General features: G+C 38.7%; 1 protein-coding gene across 1 annotated transcript in view; it reads left to right on the top strand.

The window, feature by feature from the left end:
• The window catches only part of AQR (aquarius intron-binding spliceosomal factor), a 97,012-nt gene that overhangs the window by 41,186 nt on the left and 33,460 nt on the right, over positions 1–22,366 (top strand). The window contains exons 15-22 of the mRNA XM_005885767.2: positions 757–877; positions 4,218–4,359; positions 7,794–7,972; positions 11,842–12,009; positions 13,386–13,555; positions 16,826–17,067; positions 19,861–20,007; positions 20,785–20,854. Coding sequence (XP_005885829.1) covers positions 757–877; positions 4,218–4,359; positions 7,794–7,972; positions 11,842–12,009; positions 13,386–13,555; positions 16,826–17,067; positions 19,861–20,007; positions 20,785–20,854 — 1,239 coding nt within the window. The remainder of the gene's footprint in view (positions 1–756; positions 878–4,217; positions 4,360–7,793; positions 7,973–11,841; positions 12,010–13,385; positions 13,556–16,825; positions 17,068–19,860; positions 20,008–20,784; positions 20,855–22,366) is intronic.

Here is a 22,366-nt window from a genome sequence, read left to right as displayed (position 1 = left end):
GAGCCACATGCGGCTCTTTGGCCCCTTGAGTGTGGCTCTTCCACAAAATACCACATGCGGGCGTGCACGTACAGTGCGATTGAAACTTCGTGGCCCATGCGCAGAAGTCGGTATTTTGTGGAAGAGCCACCCTCAAGGGGCCAAAGAGCCGCATGTGGCTCTCGAGCCGCAGTTTGCCGACTATTGGCCTAGGATTTGGGGCTTCCATTTTTTTTCTTACATAAACCAGTGCTGAGTGCTATGGTTTTTAAAGTCTTGGCATGTGGCAGGCACTTTGAAACTATTTTATAGTAGTCCATTCATTTTCATAAGAAACCTGAGAGGTGACTGACATTTTATCTTTTTCAATGAAAAAGAAACTAAGATCAGGGAGGTTGAGGTACCTTGCCTGGCTTTGTCCATTCATTTTCATAAGAAACCTGAGAGGTGACTGACGTTTTATCTTTTTCAATGAAAAGGAAACTAAGTCAGGGAGGTTGAGGTACCTTGCCTGGCTTTTACATAGCTCATAAGTAGAGGTACTGGGAGTTGAACTCACATCTGTCTGATTCCAAAGACCATCACGATTGGTACTTCCTGCATCTTTGACTTCTTAGGGGAGGAGGTGATTGAAAAGGGGAATGAAATATCTTGTTAAGTGCTACAGTAAGTGCAAGACATGAGACTTCTCCATCCATGCTTTGGGTGAATTTTTCCATAAATTATTTTGATTAAAAAAAGATGCTTCTAACTTTCTGCCTGAACCTGTTCTTTTAGGTATCTCGTCATGAACGTCGAATTTCTCAGATTCAGCAGTTGAACCAGATGCCTTTGTATCCAACTGAGAAAATCATATGGGATGAAAATATTGTCCCAACTGAGTACTATTCAGGGGAAGGTATGATAAAGAATTACAGAATCCAGATGTAGCATGAAACTTAGTTTAGAATTCATATGTAAATGAAAATACCCCTACGTACTATTACATTAGGATAATTTTATGGTACCCTCAAGGTCAACTTTAGAAACTAGAAACTATTTAGTATTTTGAATACTTTGCTTTAAGGATTTAAATTTTAACCATATTCGTGTGTGTGTGTGTGTGTGTGCGTGTGTGATCCTGTGAAATATGACCATAAAGCAATAAAATTGTGTTGTAAGGAGAATCAAGAATACAGGAGGTATAGCTTTTCATTATGTCACCAAATATTTGGTAGTGCTTTTTTAGAGGCTCTTTTGAATTCCTTATAGAGCCAGGTAATGACCACCATAAAAATACATTGTCCTTTGTTAATAATTAACCTTAGTTTTGATTCAAAATGGTACCACCTGGTTTGTTCACTTATCTACTTTAACAGATCGTTTCTAAATGCTTTTGCTCATCTAAGGATGAGGATTCACCACAATTGAGTATATGCCAAAGTGCATTCTCACACATTTTGAAAGCATATTTCAAAAATTTGAGGAAATCTTCTGAACAACAGAATTAGAAGTAATGTGGCTATTTTAAAGACATGGCCAGGGTAGCTATTGGTACATTTATTTAAAAGAAAAACTTATTTCAGAGTCATATCCTGAGATATGACTCAGGTAAGCCCAGTGTGCTAAAACTGCTAGATTTCAGAATAGGCAATCTTCATATCTCTTAATGTCTGACAGTGATTAATGCATTATTTCCTCATTTTTCTTATTTGTTCATACTAAAAGCATTAGTGACCATATATGTATGAGGTCTAACTCATTGACTAGTCGGTCCCTAAAGGGCAAATAATACTTAAGAATATTTTGTCTTTTTAATAAAAAGTTTATGTGTCCTTAAAAATGTAAACAGTCTTATAGCTAGCTTTTGGTACTAGTCAATGATGCTAGTCTGAGTTTAAGACATATTTTGATTAGTAAAGTATTACTTTTCTTCCATTCCCATGGTTAATGAATTTAAATAGAAAGGAATACTTTTCAGAATTTAAGTTTTTATACATTTCATAGACTGAGATTAGTTGCCAAATGGTTGGACTTCAATACAGCTGTTTTCAGAGACGTGGCTAGTTATTTACTGACCATGGATGGGGCTGTGCTGTGGAGCCCAATACCTGGTGCTGTGAACTAAGCAAGACCCAAGCTCTGACTGCACGATCAGCGAGCTGCTCCAAGCTTCTAAGGAGAGAAAATAAGTATAAAATTGGGGCAGAAATAAAAAATACAGTGTGAGAATTATAAAGAAAATCTTTGTAAAACTTTGCCGTTTTAAAGCCTTCTTATTATAAAATAAACACTAAATATAGAACATTACTAATTATCATAAGGGAAGCACCATGAAACCCTTATAGCTACCTCGTCAGTTATTCCAGAACCCTTCCTTTCTAGCCACAGCTTCCTCAACTTGAATGTAACCATTTATTTCTTGGCTTTTATATCCATCATTATCTTGCATTTTTAAAATAGTTTTATCACCCAGTTGTGCATCCCTAGACACTAAAGTCAGTCCTGCACATTTAAAAAAATGTATTTTACTTTACAGGTATCCCCTATATCCCTTCCTTTTCTTTCTATTGAGGAACCTGCATATGGAAACCTGTATAGTTTCCTATAGTCTGGGTTTTTCTAAGTGACTATGAGCATGTCCCCTGCTCTTTATTTTTCTTGCAAATTGGCAACTGGATGCAGAGGCTCAATCAGGCTGAGGTTCTCTCTCTTTGGCAAGATTCTTGGTGTTAGTGTGTTTATTTTCATCGGGAGGCACATAATGTCTGATTGTCTCTCTTTTTGTCATATTAGTAGCCATTGCTGCTTAATAGCTAGATTTGTTAATTCGGTGATCATTGTAAAATGGTGACATTTTAATTGTCTTTTCTTTTTAATAAAAGTATGTTGTTGAAGGAGATGCTTTCTCTCAGCCTCTGACCTGAAAGCAATTGAATTACATTTTAAGTCAGAGTTTACTAACATAAACAATATGAAATTTTTCTACATTAATGTTTCTTGCTTTTAAGTGCGTTATTGCTTTGGTAAGGATACGTAGCGATGATGATGAAAATATGATTTGCCAGTAAAATATGTTTTAGGTTCTTTTTTTTTTTTAAACTTTTGATATTGTTGCTGAGGGCTTGGTCATTTATTATCCACGGGAAGTACTGTTAAGTGAGGATAATGGAAAGAATATTTATTAATACAGTCAGAGAAGGGAAGTACCTTCTTACGGGAAGTACTGTTAAGTGAGGATAATGGAAAGAATAGTGTTTATTAATACAGTCAGAGAAGGGAAGTACCTTGGGGAATAACGTACAATCAAGGCCTTACCCTTAAAGTATAGCAAGAAGGCAAAGGTTCAGAAGAGCACAGTGGTGGTCATTGGAGATAGATTTATACAATGTGATATACTCATTCAGTTTTCTTGGTAAATTTGTTTGGGATTCATTTTATGGTAGCATTATTTCAAGATTTGCCAAGTGTAAATTAGGTGGTAAAGGGAGAATTTTTAAACTACTCAAGACTGTATTCAAGCATCTCCAGATACTTGTTAGAAGCGCTATTCGGATATGAATCATTGATGTGCAGATTACATGTATTAATGAAATTCATCTTTTTTTAAATATATGTTTATTGATTTTAGAGAGGGAGATAGAAACATCAATGATGAGAGAGAATCATTGATCAGCTGCCTCCTGCACGTCCCTTACTAGGGATCGAGCCTGCAACCCAGGCATGTGCCCTTGACTGAAATCGAATCCGGGCCCCTTCAGACCACAGGCTGACGCTATATCCCAGTGATGGCGAACCTTTTGAGCTCGGCGTGTCAGCATTTTGAAAAACCCTAACTTAACTCTGGTGCCATGTCACATATAGAAATTTTTTGATCTTTGCAACCATAGTAAAACAAAGACTTATATTTTTGATATTTATTTTATATATTTAAATGCCATTTAACAAAGAAAAATCAACCAAAAAAATGAGTTCGCGTGTTACCTCTGACACGCGTGTCATAGGTTCGCCATCACTGCTCTATCCACTGACCAAAACCAGTTAGGGTTGAAATTCATCTTTTATTTTCAATTCTTAATATATAGCATTTATTAACTTGGTTTCACTTATGTGTGGTAGTAGAAATAAGACCTTATTAAATATGCTATATTTTAGATATTAAATTAGATTCTTACCAAATTTGTTATGCCTTTTTAATAGAGAGAGCAGATGTCTGATTAAAAAAAAAATTCAAATATGGTTGTTATTTTCCTTTTCAGGTTGTCTTGCTCTACCCAAGCTAAATTTGCAGTTTTTGACTCTTCATGATTACCTCCTAAGGAACTTTAATCTCTTCCGCTTAGAATCAACTTATGAAATTAGGCAGGACATTGAGGACAGTGTCAGCAGAATGAAGCCTTGGTAAGTAAATTGGTTCCACTTGCAATGCAGTGATGCAAACAGTGACTGACATACTTCTGTCAGAAAGCTCATAATGTGTTTAGAAATAATATACCTGGCACAAAGGTGCCCTCCAAAACAGGAGATACTCTTTTTTTTAAAATATATTTTTATTGATTTTTTACAGAGAGGAAGGGAGAGGTATAGAGAGTTAGAAACATCGATGAGAGAGAAACATTGATCAGCTGCCTCCTGCACACTCCCCACTGGGGATGTGCCCGCAACCAAGGTACATGCCCTTGACCAAAATTGAACCTGGGACCCTTCAGTCCACAGGCCGACGCTTTATCCATTGAGCCAAACTGGTTAGGGCAGGAGATACTCTTTGAGAAATACTTTAATGTGAATGTATATCAAAAGTGCTAAAATATAAAACCTGGGTATTTGGGATGGGACTGGGGATAAGGGAAGAGTGGTCATTATCCTTGGGGTGGTGGCAGCAGGAAAAGAGAACTGTCGAGAGGAGTAGGTGGGGCACTAGTAAAAGAGGAAAGAGTATGGGCTGGCAGCAGGTCTGTGCAAGGGCAGGATAGTTTAGTCCTGTCACCACTAGTGTCAGTCAGCCTGTTGAGGGAACCTGGCAGGAGGTGAGGGCGTGGCCGAGCGTCGCACAGAGTGGAACATTGGGAAGTCTTCCCTGGGCCTCCATCCATTGATTGCCTGGAAGAGACTAAGTCATCAGCGTTTACTCTTAGGGCCAGTGAGTCGGTCTTGTTGTTTGAGAAACTCTCTTGCTTGAGCTCAGCCTCCCACCTGCCAGCTCAGTCCTTCAGATAAGAAGAGACTTTCATTCCGCTTCCAGGCGGCTCTGCTGTATCCCTGCGAAGGTTCGTTTTCCTTTTAGACTTGACTGACTTCAGGTAAATGCCCTCGGTCACTATTCCATTCTGAGTATAACATTGATGGAGATGAATTACATATCACAAGTGACTATAAACAAGTAAAATAACTCTCTAAAATGAATTTTTGTTACATTATAGTTACACCACGCAAACTTATACAATTATACTGTATTCTATATGAAAAGCTTAACATATTTTGAGTGTGAACTGATTTCAGGTATCTTCTAGACTTCTCCCCTTACTAATTACAGAGAACTGCATGGACACTGTGATTATGATCTATTTTTTCCCTTCATATTTTATTTCATACACAATTCTATTTTTTATTAGTTATTATGTGAATAGTTATTCTGGGTGAGACTATAAAACACAACATAAAGTATTTTTGTCTTAATAATCAGTTGAGTCAAGAGGCAGGCTAGCACTGTGAAGTTTGTATACCCACTGGCTGATGATCCCTGCCCACAGCTTTGCTGAAATTGCTGCCCATTGTTTGAACCCCGGGAGTGCTTGATCAGAAAGCTTCCTTAGAATTTATGGTTACCTTGCATTTACATGCTCAGATTCTGGACCTAATTTTGGCCATTTTGCCAAGTAGGGACTTAATAACTAGCAGTTTATCAAATACAGCTCACTCATATTTTATTTAAATGCCAAATAAAGCAATAACACTTATAATTCTTGTTTATTAATAAAGGAACTTTTTTAAAAGTTACATTTTCTGCTAGGGAAAAGAAAATGTCACTTTTTAGAATTATCTTGTGATAATAAATTTTTCTAAATTTTCATTCCTAATTGCCCATGATTGAAAACTTAAAAGCAGTGAGATCTAAAAAGGAGCATGTTCCGTGTATCCTGAAGGTAGAAAAGTAGCCACAGCACTTTTCCTCATCACATAATTCTAGTGATCATGTTTTCAGACTGATGAAATGACCGCTCAGGATAAGAGAGGATGTGTTTATGAGAGGCCGAAACCTGCACTTTTTAATGCTTCATGTTGCAGGTAGATTTTATAAGGGGGGAGGAATTAGGGAAAATTAATGAGTGCTTGCTTAGAGGTGGGAATAAGAATTGACTGCAACTGGACGAGAGGAATATTTTTTAATATGATGGAAATGTTCTAAAATTGGATTTGGGGGAATGGATGCACAGCTCTATCTATAATAATAAAAGCATAATATGCTAATTAGACCTGGCAGCCAAACAGCCTTCCGGACGAAGCCGTGGGGGCTGAGGCAGAGGCAGTTAGGGGTGATCAGGCAGGCATATGAGCAGTTAGGGGCGATCAGGCAGGCAGAGTGATTAGGGGCAATCAGGCATGCAGAATTGTTAGGGACGATCAGACAGGCAGGCGAGTGGTTAGGGGCAATCAGGCAGGCAGGCAGAAGCGATTAGGAGCCAGCGTTCCCAGATTGCGAGAGGGATGTCCGACTGCCGGTTTAGGCCCAATTGGGATCTGGCCTAAACCGGCAGTCAGACATCCCCCAAGGGTTCCTGGATTGCGAGAGGATGCAGGCTGGGCTGAAGGACCCCCCCGTGGCCTATCTCCCCTGTGCACAAGTTTTGTGCACTGGGGGCCTCTAGTAAATTAATAAAATTACTGAATTGTACATTTACAGTGAATGAATTTAATGCTACAAAACTGTACTATAGTAAAGCTGAAAAAATGGGGACAGTGATAGAAAGTTATTACAAAGGGTTTAGGCAAAAGGTGTAGTGCCTTTTTGTCCCAGTATGAACCAAGTCATTGGATTAGAAAATTTTTATTTTTAATTAGTTTTACTCTTTGATGTCATGAAGTTTTACAATTTTTGTTAGGATACAAAGCCTTTACTTAGGATGTAGTTTCTTTGTAATCATGGCTTTTTTGGCAGTACTTTTAAATTTTGGAGTATTGCTGCAGTTTTTATATTACAGATTTCCCAAATATACTATTTAATGTAAAAATTAAAGCACTACTTAGACTAATATAAGAAGAAAGAATGAGTGTTTGGATGTTAGTGGCTCTAGTTATTACAGCTAGCTTGATTATTTGTCCCCCCAGTCCATGGTAGCATCTTTTAAATGATTTAACTATTATACCCTAAAGAAGTCATTTGCATAGATATTATTTTTTGCTTGTTTTTAATTTTTTAAATCCTAGCTTGTTCTATAATGTTTTTGAAACAGCTCATAGAAATGCTTAGGGTACATAAGGTAAAATTAAATAGTTGAGACTATTTTATAAAGAAGAAAAAAGGATAAGAATATAAAATAAAACTAAATGTGCTGGACTGTCTCATTCTTTGACAAAATAGTTCAACTATTATGTACATAAAGTTACCTTCTTACCTGGGGGGGTGTGGGGATGTTCCTCTGTATTCTGGACCATGTTTGCCTCTTTCATCCTACCTTGTATACTCCCGATATATTGAGACTTATTTTTTTTTAAGTGTAGAAATAAGAGTTACTTATGTTAGGGCTTAAACACTAGCTAAACATGTATTCTTACTGGTTTTACTTGTCCAGAAGTTATATTTTGTTTGAGTAATCATGCACTTCTTTGCTTTTCAGGCAGTCTGAATATGGCGGTGTAGTATTTGGTGGCTGGGCGCGAATGGCTCAACCCATTGTGGCTTTCACTGTGGTTGAGGTTGCCAAACCCAACATAGGCGAAAACTGGCCAACCAGAGTTCGTGCAGATGTCACCATCAATCTCAATGTCAGAGATCACATCAAAGATGAATGGGAAGGTAATCTTGCATTTCAAAAAGTGCTTACCTTTTACCTTTTTAGTTTATTATCCTAGAGGCCCATTGCATGAAATTGGTGCACTGCGGGGGTGTCCCTCAGCCCGACCTGCGCCCTCTCACAGTCCGGGAGCCCTGTGATCAATCGCCCCAAAGAGCTAGGCCCTGCCCACCTGGCTGGGGCTCCACAATGGATCACCCCCGCAGAGGGAGGCCCCACCCACCCACCGCAGCGCCACCGCAGGGTAGTCTGGGCCTCTCTTTGGGGCAATTGATCATGCCCCACAGAGGGAGGCCCTGCCCACCTGCCACAGCCCACTGGTCAGTGGCCTGGGCCTCCCTCTTTGGGGCGATTGTGGAGTCCCCCGATTGATCAATTGCCCCGCCGGCCAATGGCCTGGGCCTCCCTTACAGGGTGATCATGCAATCGATTGTGCCTTGCAGAGGGAGGCCTGGCCGACCCACCGTAGCCCGCTGGTCAGTGGCCTGGACCTCCCTCTTTGGGACAATTGTGCAATTGATTCCGTCCCGCAGATGGAGGCCCCACCCACCTGCTGCAGCCCACTGGGCGGTGGCCTGGGCCTCCTCTTTGGGACGATTGTGGAGCCCCCTGATTGATCGATTGCCCTGCTGGCCAGTAACCTGGGCCTCCCTCTGTAGGGCGATCATGGGGCGATGGCTGAGCCCCAGACCAATTGCATCACACCCGCCTTGGCTGGCCTGGCGCTAGTGGATGTCATAGTGTGGCTGTCCAGACGGTTCTGCTGTTCAGCCGTTAGGTCGATTTGCATATTATGCTTTTATTATTATAGACTTTCACTTAGAGAATTAGCAAAGCACTTTTACTAAATGTTACCCTTCTAAACTCATGAAGTTTAATCCCTAAAATTTGATTTAAAGAATGGCAGTTGTCTTTGTAATTATCATTAGTAAAAAATACCAAGAATCATATAAGAATGATTAAATACCTTAATACTTTAATAAAAGCATAAAATAGTATTCATATCAAAGTGTTGTTAAAATTGCAATTAGCAGAGCTGAAAGTGTTTTAAATCTTAAATTTAGTAAGGTAATGTTTATGAATTTGTAAGATCAACATAAAAAGTAAAAATATTAATGTTCACTAAAGAAAGGGGGAACACAGGCAGAGCAAGAAAATAGATATTTTTAAAAGATAAAAAGTGAAGAGAATAGGGATGCATACCATTTATGGAAAATAAAGATACAAAATCAAAACTAGACAAACTCAAAAGGAATTTTAGGGGGATCTACAAAACAATTCAGAAAGAAATAATAATAGTTTATTTTCATCAAAGGGGAGAAGTCAGATAATTAGTCAGTGAAATTCTATGTACTCAACAGTAAATAAATAAGAATTCAGAGATATTAAATGAGTTATTTTTTGCCAGGCAAGATTTGAGGGATGGGAGTTCCACAGTTAATTTTATTTAGGGATAAGTATGTTGAGAGTTACTACGTAAGATAGGGTTAAAACAGTGCTAACATCTGTGCCTGAAATGTCGCATGAGCTGAGTTTTAATTGGCACTTATCTTTTTCTCCCAGCTGTCTGTGAGAGCTCTTGCTGCCTTGTTGTGAGACATAGTAGCTGGTACATTTTATCTCCTTTCACCTTCTTGGCATGCCAGAAGGAAAGGGATAGTCCCTTAATGGTTTACTTTTCAAAAACCGTTGCTGTCGACATAGCTGTTTATAACCACAGGGACTGTATGATATATTTATCACGTTAATTCTGAAGGAATCCAGCAAAGAAGCTGGCCAACTGTTTGACAAATGGCCACTGTAGTGGGTATCATTTGTGACAGATTTTGCAACTTCAGTTTCCTTCCAAAGAGTTCTAATCTGATGCCTTACACATCTAGAATAATGTGTACCTTTATCATTTCTAAATATTGAGGAAGACGTTAAGTTGTTGGAAAAGGCCTTCTATTTATTGCCCTTTAGAATTAAGGAGGTATTAAAATAAGCACTGTTTTATGATAGGTAATAAACTGCCATAACTTATTGGCTACCCCTCAATGTAATATTGGAAATAAACTTAAAAACAAAGATCCTTTACAGAAACTTAGAGATGACAGATGACAAGTCTGCATTGTGATATTAAGGGGAAAAAATAATGTTTTATCCAATCCCCTTTTCTCCATTACTTTGCAGACTGCTATCAGGACATCAGTCATTTTTCGAGGGGGTGAAGGAGAGCTCTTCTTTTCTTTTAAACATAGGCCTCTGGTAGAATAAGAAATAGAATGGACGAATTTTGATGGGTAGGATAGAGAACAATAGGGTATTATGAGGGGAGCAACTCATATTTTAAAGAATGGTGGGGAGAAAAGTGTTTTCTGGGAGGCCAGAGCCAAAATTCACACCCAGTATTGATCACAAAGAGTAACCTAGTAGAAAATTGAGGCAAAAAATTAGAGAGAGGTTCTAGTAATGAATATTATCCCTGTGAAAACAGAATAGTTTTGAAGAATTTAAGGTAAATACTATAAAACATTCTTCTTGTTCCTGTAAGAATGTGTGAATTTCAGGCCCTTCTCTATCCCTCATTTAAAATTAAGGAAACAAAATTAAGGAAATTGAAATGCCGGATTCTGCTCAAAAGGCACGTTCACAGATGGAATGAATGCAGATGGTTGAAAGGAGAGAGGTAGTTGAGCTCATTGTAATATAGGTATTTTTGATGTAGATCTGTAATGTCCCACAGTAAAATTATCTGCCTTAGGAGGGAATGGGCACTCATCCTTCCTTGATACCAAAAAGCGACATTGGTAGAGAGAAAATTACCTCTCAGGGTCACTTCTTTGTCTCAAAGACTTGGACCTTTTAACGAGTCGTGCAGATCAGAAGTCACAAATCACAGAACAGATCCTTTAGTTCTCATTGCTTCTCCTGCTAATTTGCAGAGAATTTGTTGAGAAATAAAGTCATTATTATGAATTAAGAGTTATTATTTCTAACACACTTGAATCCCACTCTATATTGAAACAAACCAGAATGGTCCCAGCACTGTTAGACATACACATTGCTGGTTTGATTTAATTGTGTATCTTGTTACCAAGGTTATGAGCAAACAGACTGCTTAAATTTGCATTTATGTCATATACTGGCTAACAAAATCAAATCAGAAAAGAAGTAAAGATTAAGTGGAATGATATTATGTGCTGTGTGATCTAATTTTATGTCCCTTGTCTTCCATTGCCTAGTTTTAATAGAGTAGGGAAACCAATTGAATTATAATTTGGTCAGATAACTGAAAAGCCATGGACTTTGGCACAAGTCTCCTATTTCTTGACATTCACTTACAAAAATCTTCCGTATTTGCCAATTGAAACTATATATACTCAGCTATCTTTTCAAGATGGTGTCTGTAAACAATGCTATTGTGCCTTGATGAATTATTTTTGAGTTGACCCTTTTGGGCGAAATACACTTAGACTGTGGTTGGAATGACTGATGTTATGAACCTGCTAAATATGATAGAGATGGATTATATGCTAACCATATTTCTGGTTACTTATTAAGAATGTTAAGAGTAAGAATGAAGGTAAACATCCAGTTTTGGAGCTGTAGCCAGACGTGGAGGGCTTATTTAGTAATATCTTCATGGTACAAAGGTTCAGATTTTAATATATGGGAACTTTCATTTAATTACTACTATCAAACATTGAGTATTAGAGGTTATAGGAAAGCCCATCATTGTATTACAGTACAAATATAATTTTTGACCACCTCTCATATTTTAAATGTATTTTTATATTTCTATTCTAAAGATAAGAGCTTAAGAAATTGCTAACAAAAGACTAAAAACAATGACATTCTGATAAGTGAAAATGTCTTAATGTTTTACCAGGCCTTCGTAAGCATGATGTATGCTTTTTAATTACTGTGCGTCCCACGAAACCGTATGGTACCAAGTTTGACCGGAGGAGACCTTTTATTGAGCAGGTTGGCCTGGTTTATGTCCGAGGCTGTGAAATCCAGGGCATGCTGGATGATAAAGGACGTGTCATCGAAGACGGTATGGTGATCTATGCTTTTGAAAGAGTGTGTGTACATAATGATAGATTCCTTTGCCTTTTTTTCCTTTTTGTGTATTGGGTGATACTCTTACTAGTAGTTGTTTTATATACTAAATTGACACAGGATTATCTATAAAGTATGGGTAGAGTACCTACCACCCAGTTTTAGAAATAAATGATATGGTTTCTAAACTGTTAGATACTGGAAAGGACAGGATCTTTTGAAATCATCTTTATTTAAAACTTCCTTTTACATTAATTTACAGTATTGCTTTTTATAAAACCTCTTATAGTTAGTTGTTCAATGATATATTTGTCTAATTTCTTCTTAAGTTTTACTGATTTGATTCATTATAGGAGTGGTTCTTAATTGGAAATAGCACTACCCTGCAATTTGAAATGTGTGGTAGTATTTATGTTGTCAGATGACTAGTGTAGGAGTAGGGGTTGGTGAGTTATTGGTATTTTCTGGTCGGGGACCAGGGATGCTAAGCATGTAAACAGAACTATCATGTAGAAGGAACTGTCCTGCCTGGGATGCCAGCATTACCCCATTTAGAAATGTTGCCTTACAAGGCTAGTCAGCTCTTTGAGTTCTTATCTTATCACTGATCGTTTTTTGAAATTCTTACATTGTTCTGACTTTTTTGGTAATACTTACTATTAAATTATAACTGCGTCCATGCCCGGTGCTTATTTTATAATTTGGTTATTAAACTTCTCATAAAACTTCAATTCGCTTTTATTACCTGTGATTTCAAGATTGCACCATTGCTAAAGTGCTGATACTTAGGTCGCTTCTCTCACTAGAATAAAAGAAAAATAGAAGGGAATGGAGGATAGTTGGAATAAACATAAGGCCATAGGATGGGACCAGAGTTGGAGGTTTAAGACAGAAAGAAAAAGCCTCTGAGCTTTCAGCCATTAGAATATGAAACTTCCTTTCATACTAGTGATATTATATATGGAATATGGAAGGAAGAAAAGAGTGATCACCAGGCACTTACTATATGTAAAGCAGTAGTAGGAGCTGAGCTCTGAGTGGCTGACAAAAGTCAAGTTCTTTGACTTCCAAGGCTCCGATTTTAGTTGAGGTCGTATTCAAATAATTGCAATTCCTGGCATTGCCTCATAAACATTACATGACTACTCTGGGAAGAAATAGTAATAAGTTTGAGAAAGGAGAAACTATTTTCAGCTTTTTGAAATTTGAAATGGATGAGTGGAAAGCATTCTACTCGGGGAGATGGCTGGAGTAAAGTCTGGACAGTTTACTCATTTCTAGAAAAGGAATACTGCTAACTTATTTTGATATTTGGAAAGTAGATATTTAATAGTATGTATTTCATTTAACAAACTTTTTCAAAATGTTTAGGACCCGAACCCAGACCCAATCTTAGAGGAGAGTCAAGGACATTTAGAGTGTTTTTGGATCCAAACCAGTATCAACAAGATATGACCAATACTATACAAAATGGAGCAGAAGATGTGTATGAAACTTTCAATATAATAATGAGGAGAAAACCAAAAGAAAATAACTTTAAGGTAATTTGGGGGCTTTAAAACCAAAAATGCTACATAATCTGAAAAACTTTAAGACAAATAATAGATAGTAGGTTTAAATGATTTGTTAAGAAAATTATCGCTGCTTTTTTTATTCTAAGCGGTTCTCTTAGATTAAATATAGAAACTTAAGGAAATTTATTTGCTAAATCTCTTTTGTCTTTTGATCAATTTAGAAACTTAAAATATGAATTAATTCATGTGTTATTTTAAAGGTCAGCCTCCTTCCTTGCTTTTTGTATATCACATTCAGTTTATGCCTCAGTATAAGGTAAAGAAAACTGCTTGTTTATTTGTTTACTGGGACTTCTTTTATGAATCAAAAGTGACACCTATGGAATCTTAGGGCTTTGAATTACTCTATGATATAATGTACTTATACTTTACTTGTTAGTGGAAGAAGATTTGGGGACTAGAGAGTTTTATTTTCATAATAACTTTGTGTGTAGAGGAGTTTTAGTAAAGGAAGGTTTTAAAAATTATTCTTTAAAACTATATTATAAAACTTAAACATTAAGCGGTTCTGCATTTGGTGATACCAGCTTTTGCACAAGTGCCTTTACTTTCTCCACCAAGCACAGTGCTTCTTACACATTATCACTTGATTATTTTTTTACTCATTGTTGTTATTAAAAAAGAAAGCCTCACCTACAAAGGAATTTATTCCCCATCTTACCCTGTTGTTGAAGACAAAATAATGGAAATACCTTTCATTTCTTTGGTCTCAAGAAATGATGCAGTTCATCAATCAGTCGGATTGACTTACCCCCTCCACCGATGCCATGTCCAGGACACCTCATCTCTCACATCCCTGCTTCCATTTGTGACTGCTCTTCCCCTTAGACCAGCGGTTGCCAACCTTTCGGACCTCGCGGACCACCATTTGGCCACTGCCGCTCCAAAGGTTTCCTTAAAGTTTAAGGCTTAGACCACTCTCCACCTAGCGGCTGAATGCTGGTTATACCTGCTACCCCTGTTCAACACTGTTCCATGGTTTTTTATCACAGTAGAAAGTTGTCCTCATAGTCAGAGAGGCCCCTTCCCTCTGTTTTCTGGCTTCCTCTCCTACATCTTTTTCTAACACTTTTCCTTTATTCACTCCATGCCAATCACACTGACCTTTTTGCTGTTCTTTAGTAATCCAAGCCTTTGCACAGTGTTTCCTGTACCTGAGCAGTCATCCCCAGGCATTTGCATGGCTTGTTCTCTGACTTTATATGGGCAACTCTGTTTAAATGTCACCTCTTAAGAGAAACCCTCTCTGGCAACTTTATCTAAAGTAACATCTCCCTTTCTCATCATTCTTATTCCAATTATGTTTATTTTCCCCTACTGCCTTTATTATACCTGATGATTATATGCTATTTAACTGACCTTAGAGTGACTTTATATTGTTATTTCTCTGACATTAGAATGCAGGTTTATGAGGGCAGGTCTCTGTTTTGTCTGTATGTGTTTTGTTTCTCTCAATAATGATTGGATTTCAGTCAGTTTTTGATCTTTTTTTTTAAACGCCTACTGTGTCTGGTATTGTGCTAAGTTACATAGAGCTAATAGAGATGACTGAGGCACTATTTATACCTTTGGGGAGCTTAGACTACTAATAAGTGAGGTTAGAAATATAAACAGATAGTTACCATGAAAGCTTAGAAGGTGCCAAAAGTCGTAAGGAGGGTGCAGGTAGAAGTGTCCTGGAAGTTCAAAGAGGCATTCAGGTTCTGATCCAAGATAAAGGAGGGATGATTAACTTGCCTATGTTTGGGGAAAATGCTCTTTTGGTATCTTTGGTATTTCATTTTATACCTGGGCAGCATCCCTCGTTTATTTCCTTCTCTCTTTTCCTGTTTGTACAGCCTGTCCTAATCTGGATACTTCTTGCCTGAATAGTTGCACAAAACAGCCTCCTTTGTCTCTACCCCTGTTCTCCTCTTAGTCTGTCACCTGTTCTTCATACCCTCCCACTGGTCATTTCACTCTGCTTTTCAAAACATTTTTGTGACTATGTTAATGATGACATAAATCAAAGCTTTCTCACAAATCCTTTACTTGAGCTAAATTGAAATGCCACTTTTCCTCCTTGAAACCTTTTCTAATGTCAAAAGTCTCCCCTCCATCCATCTCTCACCTACCTCAAATTGTGCTCCCGGTATATTTTGTAGTATTTTTTACTCTTTGCCACATTCTGATGCTTTGTATCATTGTTAATGACATATTTTATCTCTCTACTAGAATCATAATTACCTTAGAGACTACTCAATCTTATTCATCAAGTGAACATGCTCATTTATCTGTCCATTCATCCCATCTTTAAACTGTTCTACATCCTTGCTCTCATGGAATTATATTCTAGTGGTGCTGACCAATGGTAAATACGTAACCAAGAACATGAATAGCAGAATATCAATTAGGATAAGTGCAAGAAAATAAAACAAAGCAATGTGGTAAAAACATGATTTATATGCACTAGCCTGTTATTTTGTTATCCTGTTGGGTTGTATAGCATTTATAATGTAAGAATGGCTGGTTTAGTTATTTTAGTCTTTGACATTAATACCCTAACCTTTTGGTTTACATATGTGGAACAGATCACTTCTTTGAAATAATTATTGGAAAGACTGAGAATTTGCCTTGGCTTTCAGTAATTACTTTTGAGAATGTATATATTAACTACTGTAATGAACTTTTATTGTAGTCTTGATTCTTTCATCCTGAAATTTTATTTGATTTTTTTTATCACTCTCACTTTATTTTTCATTTCTTATTTCAAACAATGCCAATTTTAATATGTGTTTCACGGTTGAGGCATACATTAACATGCTTCTGGTTGTGTGTGTTCTTAGCATTGAGGAACTAAGGATTATAAAGGGGAGAAAACTCCAGAAGTTTCTTAGAGGGAGCATGTTCTTTGAGGGTTTGTTTAATATTGTTTTCTTGCTGTTGTGTAGACCCAGATGGATTTTCATCCTACCCAACAGAAGTCAAGTCTAATTCATTTATGACATTCTGTCTAAATTAACTCCTAACGGATAAACTGTTCTTGCTAAGTTTGGTCTTTTGTTTAACTCGGTGTATGGCATCAGCTTAAAATATAGCTGTTGATTCAGTCTAGCCAAGCACCTGTCAGCAAAAAATAGCTTCTTGCCCTGAAACAGTCGGGAATTTTGGATTAGTGCAGCCAGCTCTGCATTCCACTCCAGTGCACATGTTTGGGATGTCTTCTTGATACGGTCTTTTTTTGTTCTTTACTGGCAGGCTGTGCTGGAGACTATTCGGAACCTGATGAACACTGACTGCGTGGTACCTGCCTGGCTGCATGACATCATTTTAGGTTACGGGGATCCAAGCAGTGCACATTATTCAAAAATGCCCAATCAGATTGCCACCCTGGATTTCAACGACACATTTCTCTCCATTGAGCATTTGAAAACCAGCTTCCCTGGTCATAATGTTAAAGTAACTGTGGATGACCCAGCTCTACAGATACCCCCTTTCAGGTAAAGTCTGAACTGTCCTCCTTCAGACTTTCTGTGGTCAGTCAAGTTGGGCCATTAGGACTGCAGCTAAAGTAAGTTTTGAGCATTGAGTCTGGATCTTGTTTGGGCAATCTGTACCTTCATCATATACTCACTGGGGTGAATTTATTTTATTTGACTAGTTCTAATTATTTGTGTAGTAGTTATTTTGAGACCACAGTCACAGTAGCTTTGTGTCTTATAAGGGATCAGTAAATGCTTGTCTGAAGAGTACTACATAAATATATTTATAGCATTGCACTGAAGAAATATGTGTGCATATTATGTACTAGAGGCCCAGTGCACGAAATTCGTGCACAGGGGGCGGGGGGGGGGGGGGGGGGGGTGGTCCCTCAGCCCAGCCTGCACCCTCTCCAATATGGGACCCCTTGGAGGATGTCCGACTGCAGGTTTAGGCCCGATCCTGCAGGGGCTGATTGGAGGGATCAGGCCTAAACCGACAGTTGGACATCCCTTTCACAATCCGGGACAGCTGGGTCCTAACCACGCACCTGCCTGATTGCCCCTAACCACTCTGCCTGCCAGCCTGATAGCCCCCTAACCCCTCCCCTGCCAGCCTGATTGACATCTAACTGCTCCCCTGCTGACCCAATTGCCCCCTACTGCCTTCCCCTGTGGGGCTGAGGGGCCTGGAGGACTGAGGCTGGATGAGGCGGGGCTGAGTGGACTGGACTCCACCATCTTTGTGAGGGCATGGCAGTCAATTAGCATATTCCCTCTTTATTAGATAGGAAAGTCTAGCATACTACATAGCCATGTGATTTTTAACTTTCTTTTGTTTTTTGTTTTGTTTTTTAAATTCTCTTATTTTTAACTTTGCTTGCTTTCACAAGTTTTAAATATTTGCAATATAGTTATATTTAATGTTAAAGGAGTTTTGGTTATAGAATTTGAGTAGAAATAGGACAAAATACCTGAAGCACCAACCGCTGTTCCTAGAGTTCCATCACACAGGTAGTGACAAAGCACTTTGTGTACCTTGGGTGATAAGAAAGCGCCTGCTTCCTCAGCTAGAAATTACAATGTACAATTTTAGTTGTTAAATATAAATGTAACTAGTGTCCTGGTGCACAAAATTCATGCACAGGGGGGTTGTGGTGGCGGTGGTGCGGCACGGGCAGCTGTGTCCCTCAGCCCAGCCTGCACCCTCTCCAGTCTGGTATCCCTCTCACAATCCGGGACCACTGGCTCCTAACTGCTCACCTGCCGTCCTGCCTGATCGCCCCTAACCACTCTGCATGCCAGCCTGCTCATCCCCAACTGCCCCCACCGCCAGCCTGCTTGTCCCCAACTGCCCCTCCCACTGGCCTTCTCACCCCAACAGCCCCCCACTGCCGGCCTGCTTGCCCCCAAATGCCCCCCACTGCCAGCCTGCTCACCCCCAACTGCCACACCCCTGCCGCCAGCCTGATCACCCCCAACTGCCCTCCCCTCCTGGCCTGATCGCCCCTAACCGCCTCTGCCACGGCCCCGCCACCATGGCTTTGTCCGGAGGGACGTCCGGAAGGTCTCCCGGTCTAATTAGCATATTACCCTTTTATTAGTATAGATAACCCTTCGTATTAAAAACATGAATCCTTATAACACCTAAATGTAGTCTTCCTCTATACTTTCCAAATCCTATTAATGGCAAAATCATTCTTCTAGTTACTCTGCCTTGAAATCTTGGCATTATTTTTGAAAATTTTTTACTCTAATTCCTGCTACGCCTTATCGATTCTGCCTTCAGGATACTGTTATGTGTCACTCCTGACCACAGCCTCTCTAGGCCCTAAACACTTCAGTCTTTGGTGGCAGTGTCTTTCCTGCCTTTGTCTCCTCACTGTACCTGTTACATGCTTTACTGCTAGAGCCATCCCGCTCCCTAACTGAGAAACTGAATTTTCCTGTTGCTTATCAACCTCTTAGCCTCTTTGTTTCTTAGCACATGGGGGTGGGTATTATCTGTCCTTTCAGAATGGGAAGAAAGACTGGAAAAAGTGCACACAGAATTAATGTTTTATTTTAACTTTAGTTTTTTCATTCACTTCCCCAGGTACCTGTGGGGAGTTCCTCCTAGGGCAGTGGTCGGCAAACTGCGGCTCGCGAGCCACATGCAGCTCTTTGGCCCCTTCAGTGTGTCTCTTCCACAAAATACTGACATGGGCCACAAAGTTTCAATCGCACTGTACATGAGTGCCCGCACGTGGTATTTTGTGGAAGTGCCACACTCAGGGGCCAAAGAGCCACATGTGGCTCGCAAGCCGCAGTTTGCTGACCACTGTCCTAGGGTATCCCTGACCCCGGGCTAAGAACTTCTGCCTTAAAGCCTTGGTATTTCAAAGGTGCCATAACAAGGCTCCAGCCTTTCTCTCTAGCCTTAAATTGTGTCCCGCACTCCAGCAAAGCTGCTGGTGCTTCTTTCTTCCCGGAGTGTCTTCCCTCCCATGTTTACATGACTGAATTCTTCGAAACTCATCTTAGATGCCAGGAAGCCTTTTCTAATTAAATCAAGGACAGCGTGTGTAGCACTTTACATGTGACTTAAGTATATGTTTCTTTTTTTATTTCCCTTAATTGGATGACTTTTTCTAATCTGAGCACCTTTAACACATTTTAGTGCTTTTAATTCTGCTTTTCTTCAAAATTTATGTACAGATAGTAAGAGCCTTTAGATCATAAATGTTTCTTACTGATCTGATTATTCTTCACACAATGTATGCACAATAATAAACATTGTTAATTGTAAAACTAAACAGAAGTTTGGTCTTATAGGATAACTTTTCCAGTAAGAAGTGGAAAAGGGAAGAAAAGGAAAGACGTGGATGGGGAAGATGAAGACACTGAAGAGGCCAAGACCTTAATTGTTGAACCTCATGTTATTCCTAATCGGGGTCCTTACCCTTACAACCAACCCAAGCGGTAATTTTACTATCTGGGAAAATTGTAATAATTAATAATAGCTTGCTATTTCAAATGGATTTGTAATTTTTTTATTATTTTCTGATTTTTTAAAAATCCCAGGAAATTCTGTTGCTATACCCTTTCCTTCTGGTCTATCAATTGGCTGAATAGTTCAGACATTTTTGGCCATTCTTTAGTCATATTTCAGAAAGAAACATTTTCAGGTACTATGAGAAATGAACGTTAGAGGGCTACCTTAAATTGAGCACAGGGTTCTTACTTTATGACTATGTGTTACTTTTAACAGCTGCTCGTTGCGTGTGTGCCATAACTAATACAGTGGCAGGACATTTGGTATTAGATTGTGAACTAGAACTTGGACACTTCAGATGAGGTTTGGAATGGGCTAAATATATTGAAAAATAACTGTAGTCTTCTCCGTCCACAAGTTTCATTCAGTTTTAATTGATCTGTGGAAGGGCGGGGGTGCAGAGAGTCATTCAGAAGAGATTGTTCAGTCGTGTAAGATGTAAGTTCTAGAGACCTGCTGTACCACATTGGGCTCATAGTTAACAGTGCTGTACTGCACACTTAAATGTTGTGAAGAGGGCAGATTTCTTATTATGTAGTTTTACCACACATATACAAAGGGCCAGCCTGAGGGGGAGAAGAGACTGGGAGAACAGGAACAGATGCAGAGCAGATGTTTATAACTCTGGTCACTGTTGTCTAAATTTTTACTGAATGTCATTCACCTGTGTTTTCAACCAACTTTTTATCTACTCTAATTTGCAGTAATACAATTCAGTTCACTCATACACAGATAGAGGCCATCCGTGCTGGAATGCAGCCTGGGCTAACTATGGTAAGAGCATTATTGTTACACATGTTTTTACATGGATTCAGACTAGAAGTGAGCATCGGATTTTTATAGTGTGTTCTATTTGAAGCACAAAAGCCAAACTGAATTAAGTGTTTCTAAGTGCTTGTGACATCTTACGCATATGGAGATCTTGCTACTCATTTCAGTGTTCATAAATAAAGTTTTATTAGACCATCGCTATGCCCATTTGTTTATGTGTTGCCTGTGGCCACTCTTGTGTTACATCAGCAGAGGTTAAATGCTTATAGCAGAGATAATCTGGGCCACAAAGCCTAAAATGTTAACTTGCTAGCCCTTAACAGAAAGGTCTGCTAACAACTGATTTAGACATGTGTTTAATTTCCAAGTTTTTGGAGATTTTCTCTTATCCAGTTACTGATTTCCAATCTAAATCCATTATGGTCAGAGAACATACTTAATATGATTCCAGTTTTTTGGTTTTTTTATTTTGTTAAGGTTTGTTTTGTGACCCAGGATGTGATCTATCTTGGAGGATATTCCATATGAGCTTGAAAAGAATGTGTATTCTGTGGTTTGGGGATGGAAGAGTGTCCTATGTATGCCAATCAGATGAATTCGGTTGATAGTATTGTTCAGTACTTCTCAATCCTTGCTTATATTCAGTTGATTACTGAGAGAGGAGAATTGAAGTCTCCTACTGTAATTCTGTTTCTCCTTTTCAGTTCTGTCAGTTTTTGCTTTACAAATTTTACAGCTTTATGATATGTATACACACATTGTTATGTCTTCTTGGTGAAGTAATGTCTCTTCATCACTGGTAATTTTCTTTGCTCAAAAGTCTACTTTGATATTAATGTAGCCACTGCAGCTTTCCTTTGAATAGTGTTTATGTGATATATCTTTTCCCATCATTTTACTTCTAAACTACCTAATGTATTGGAAGTGAGTTTCTTGTAGACAGTATATAATTGGGGCATGTTGTTTTATGAATTCTGTCAGTCTCTGTCTTTTAATTGGTGTGTTTAGACCCCAGGTAATGTATTTACTGATGTGTCTGGATTTAGGTCTGCCATTTTATTTATCTTTGTTCCCCTTTGTTTTGTGTTGCTGCTTTTCCTTTCCTGCATTCTTAAGAGTTATTTGTGTAGTTTTAGTTCCATGTTTTTATTGATTTATTTTGTTCATTTGTTATACCTTGTATAATTTTTCTTAATGGCTGCTCTAGAGAATTACAATATACATACTTAACTCTTCACAATCTACTCAATCCTTTATTTAAGAGCGGGCCTGCTAGCAAAGAATTATCATTGGTTTCTTCATGTGAGAATGTCTCTAATTCACCTTAACTCTTTTTTTTTTTTAATTAAATTTTAATTTTTCAGATTACATTTGTTCCTCTTTTTTTTCCCCCCATAACTCCCCTCCTCCCAGTTCCCGCCCCACCCTCCGCCCTCACTCCCCACCCACTGTCCTCATCCATAGGTGCACGATTTTTGTCCAGTCTCTTCCCGCATCTCCCACTCCCCTTTCCCC

Source organism: Myotis brandtii, unplaced genomic scaffold (genome assembly GCF_000412655.1).
Source record: "Myotis brandtii unplaced genomic scaffold, ASM41265v1 scaffold927, whole genome shotgun sequence".
Taxonomy (NCBI): domain Eukaryota; kingdom Metazoa; phylum Chordata; class Mammalia; order Chiroptera; family Vespertilionidae; genus Myotis; species Myotis brandtii.
Note: the sequence above shows the minus strand (reverse complement) of the source record. Positions and strands in the feature narration are given on the sequence as shown.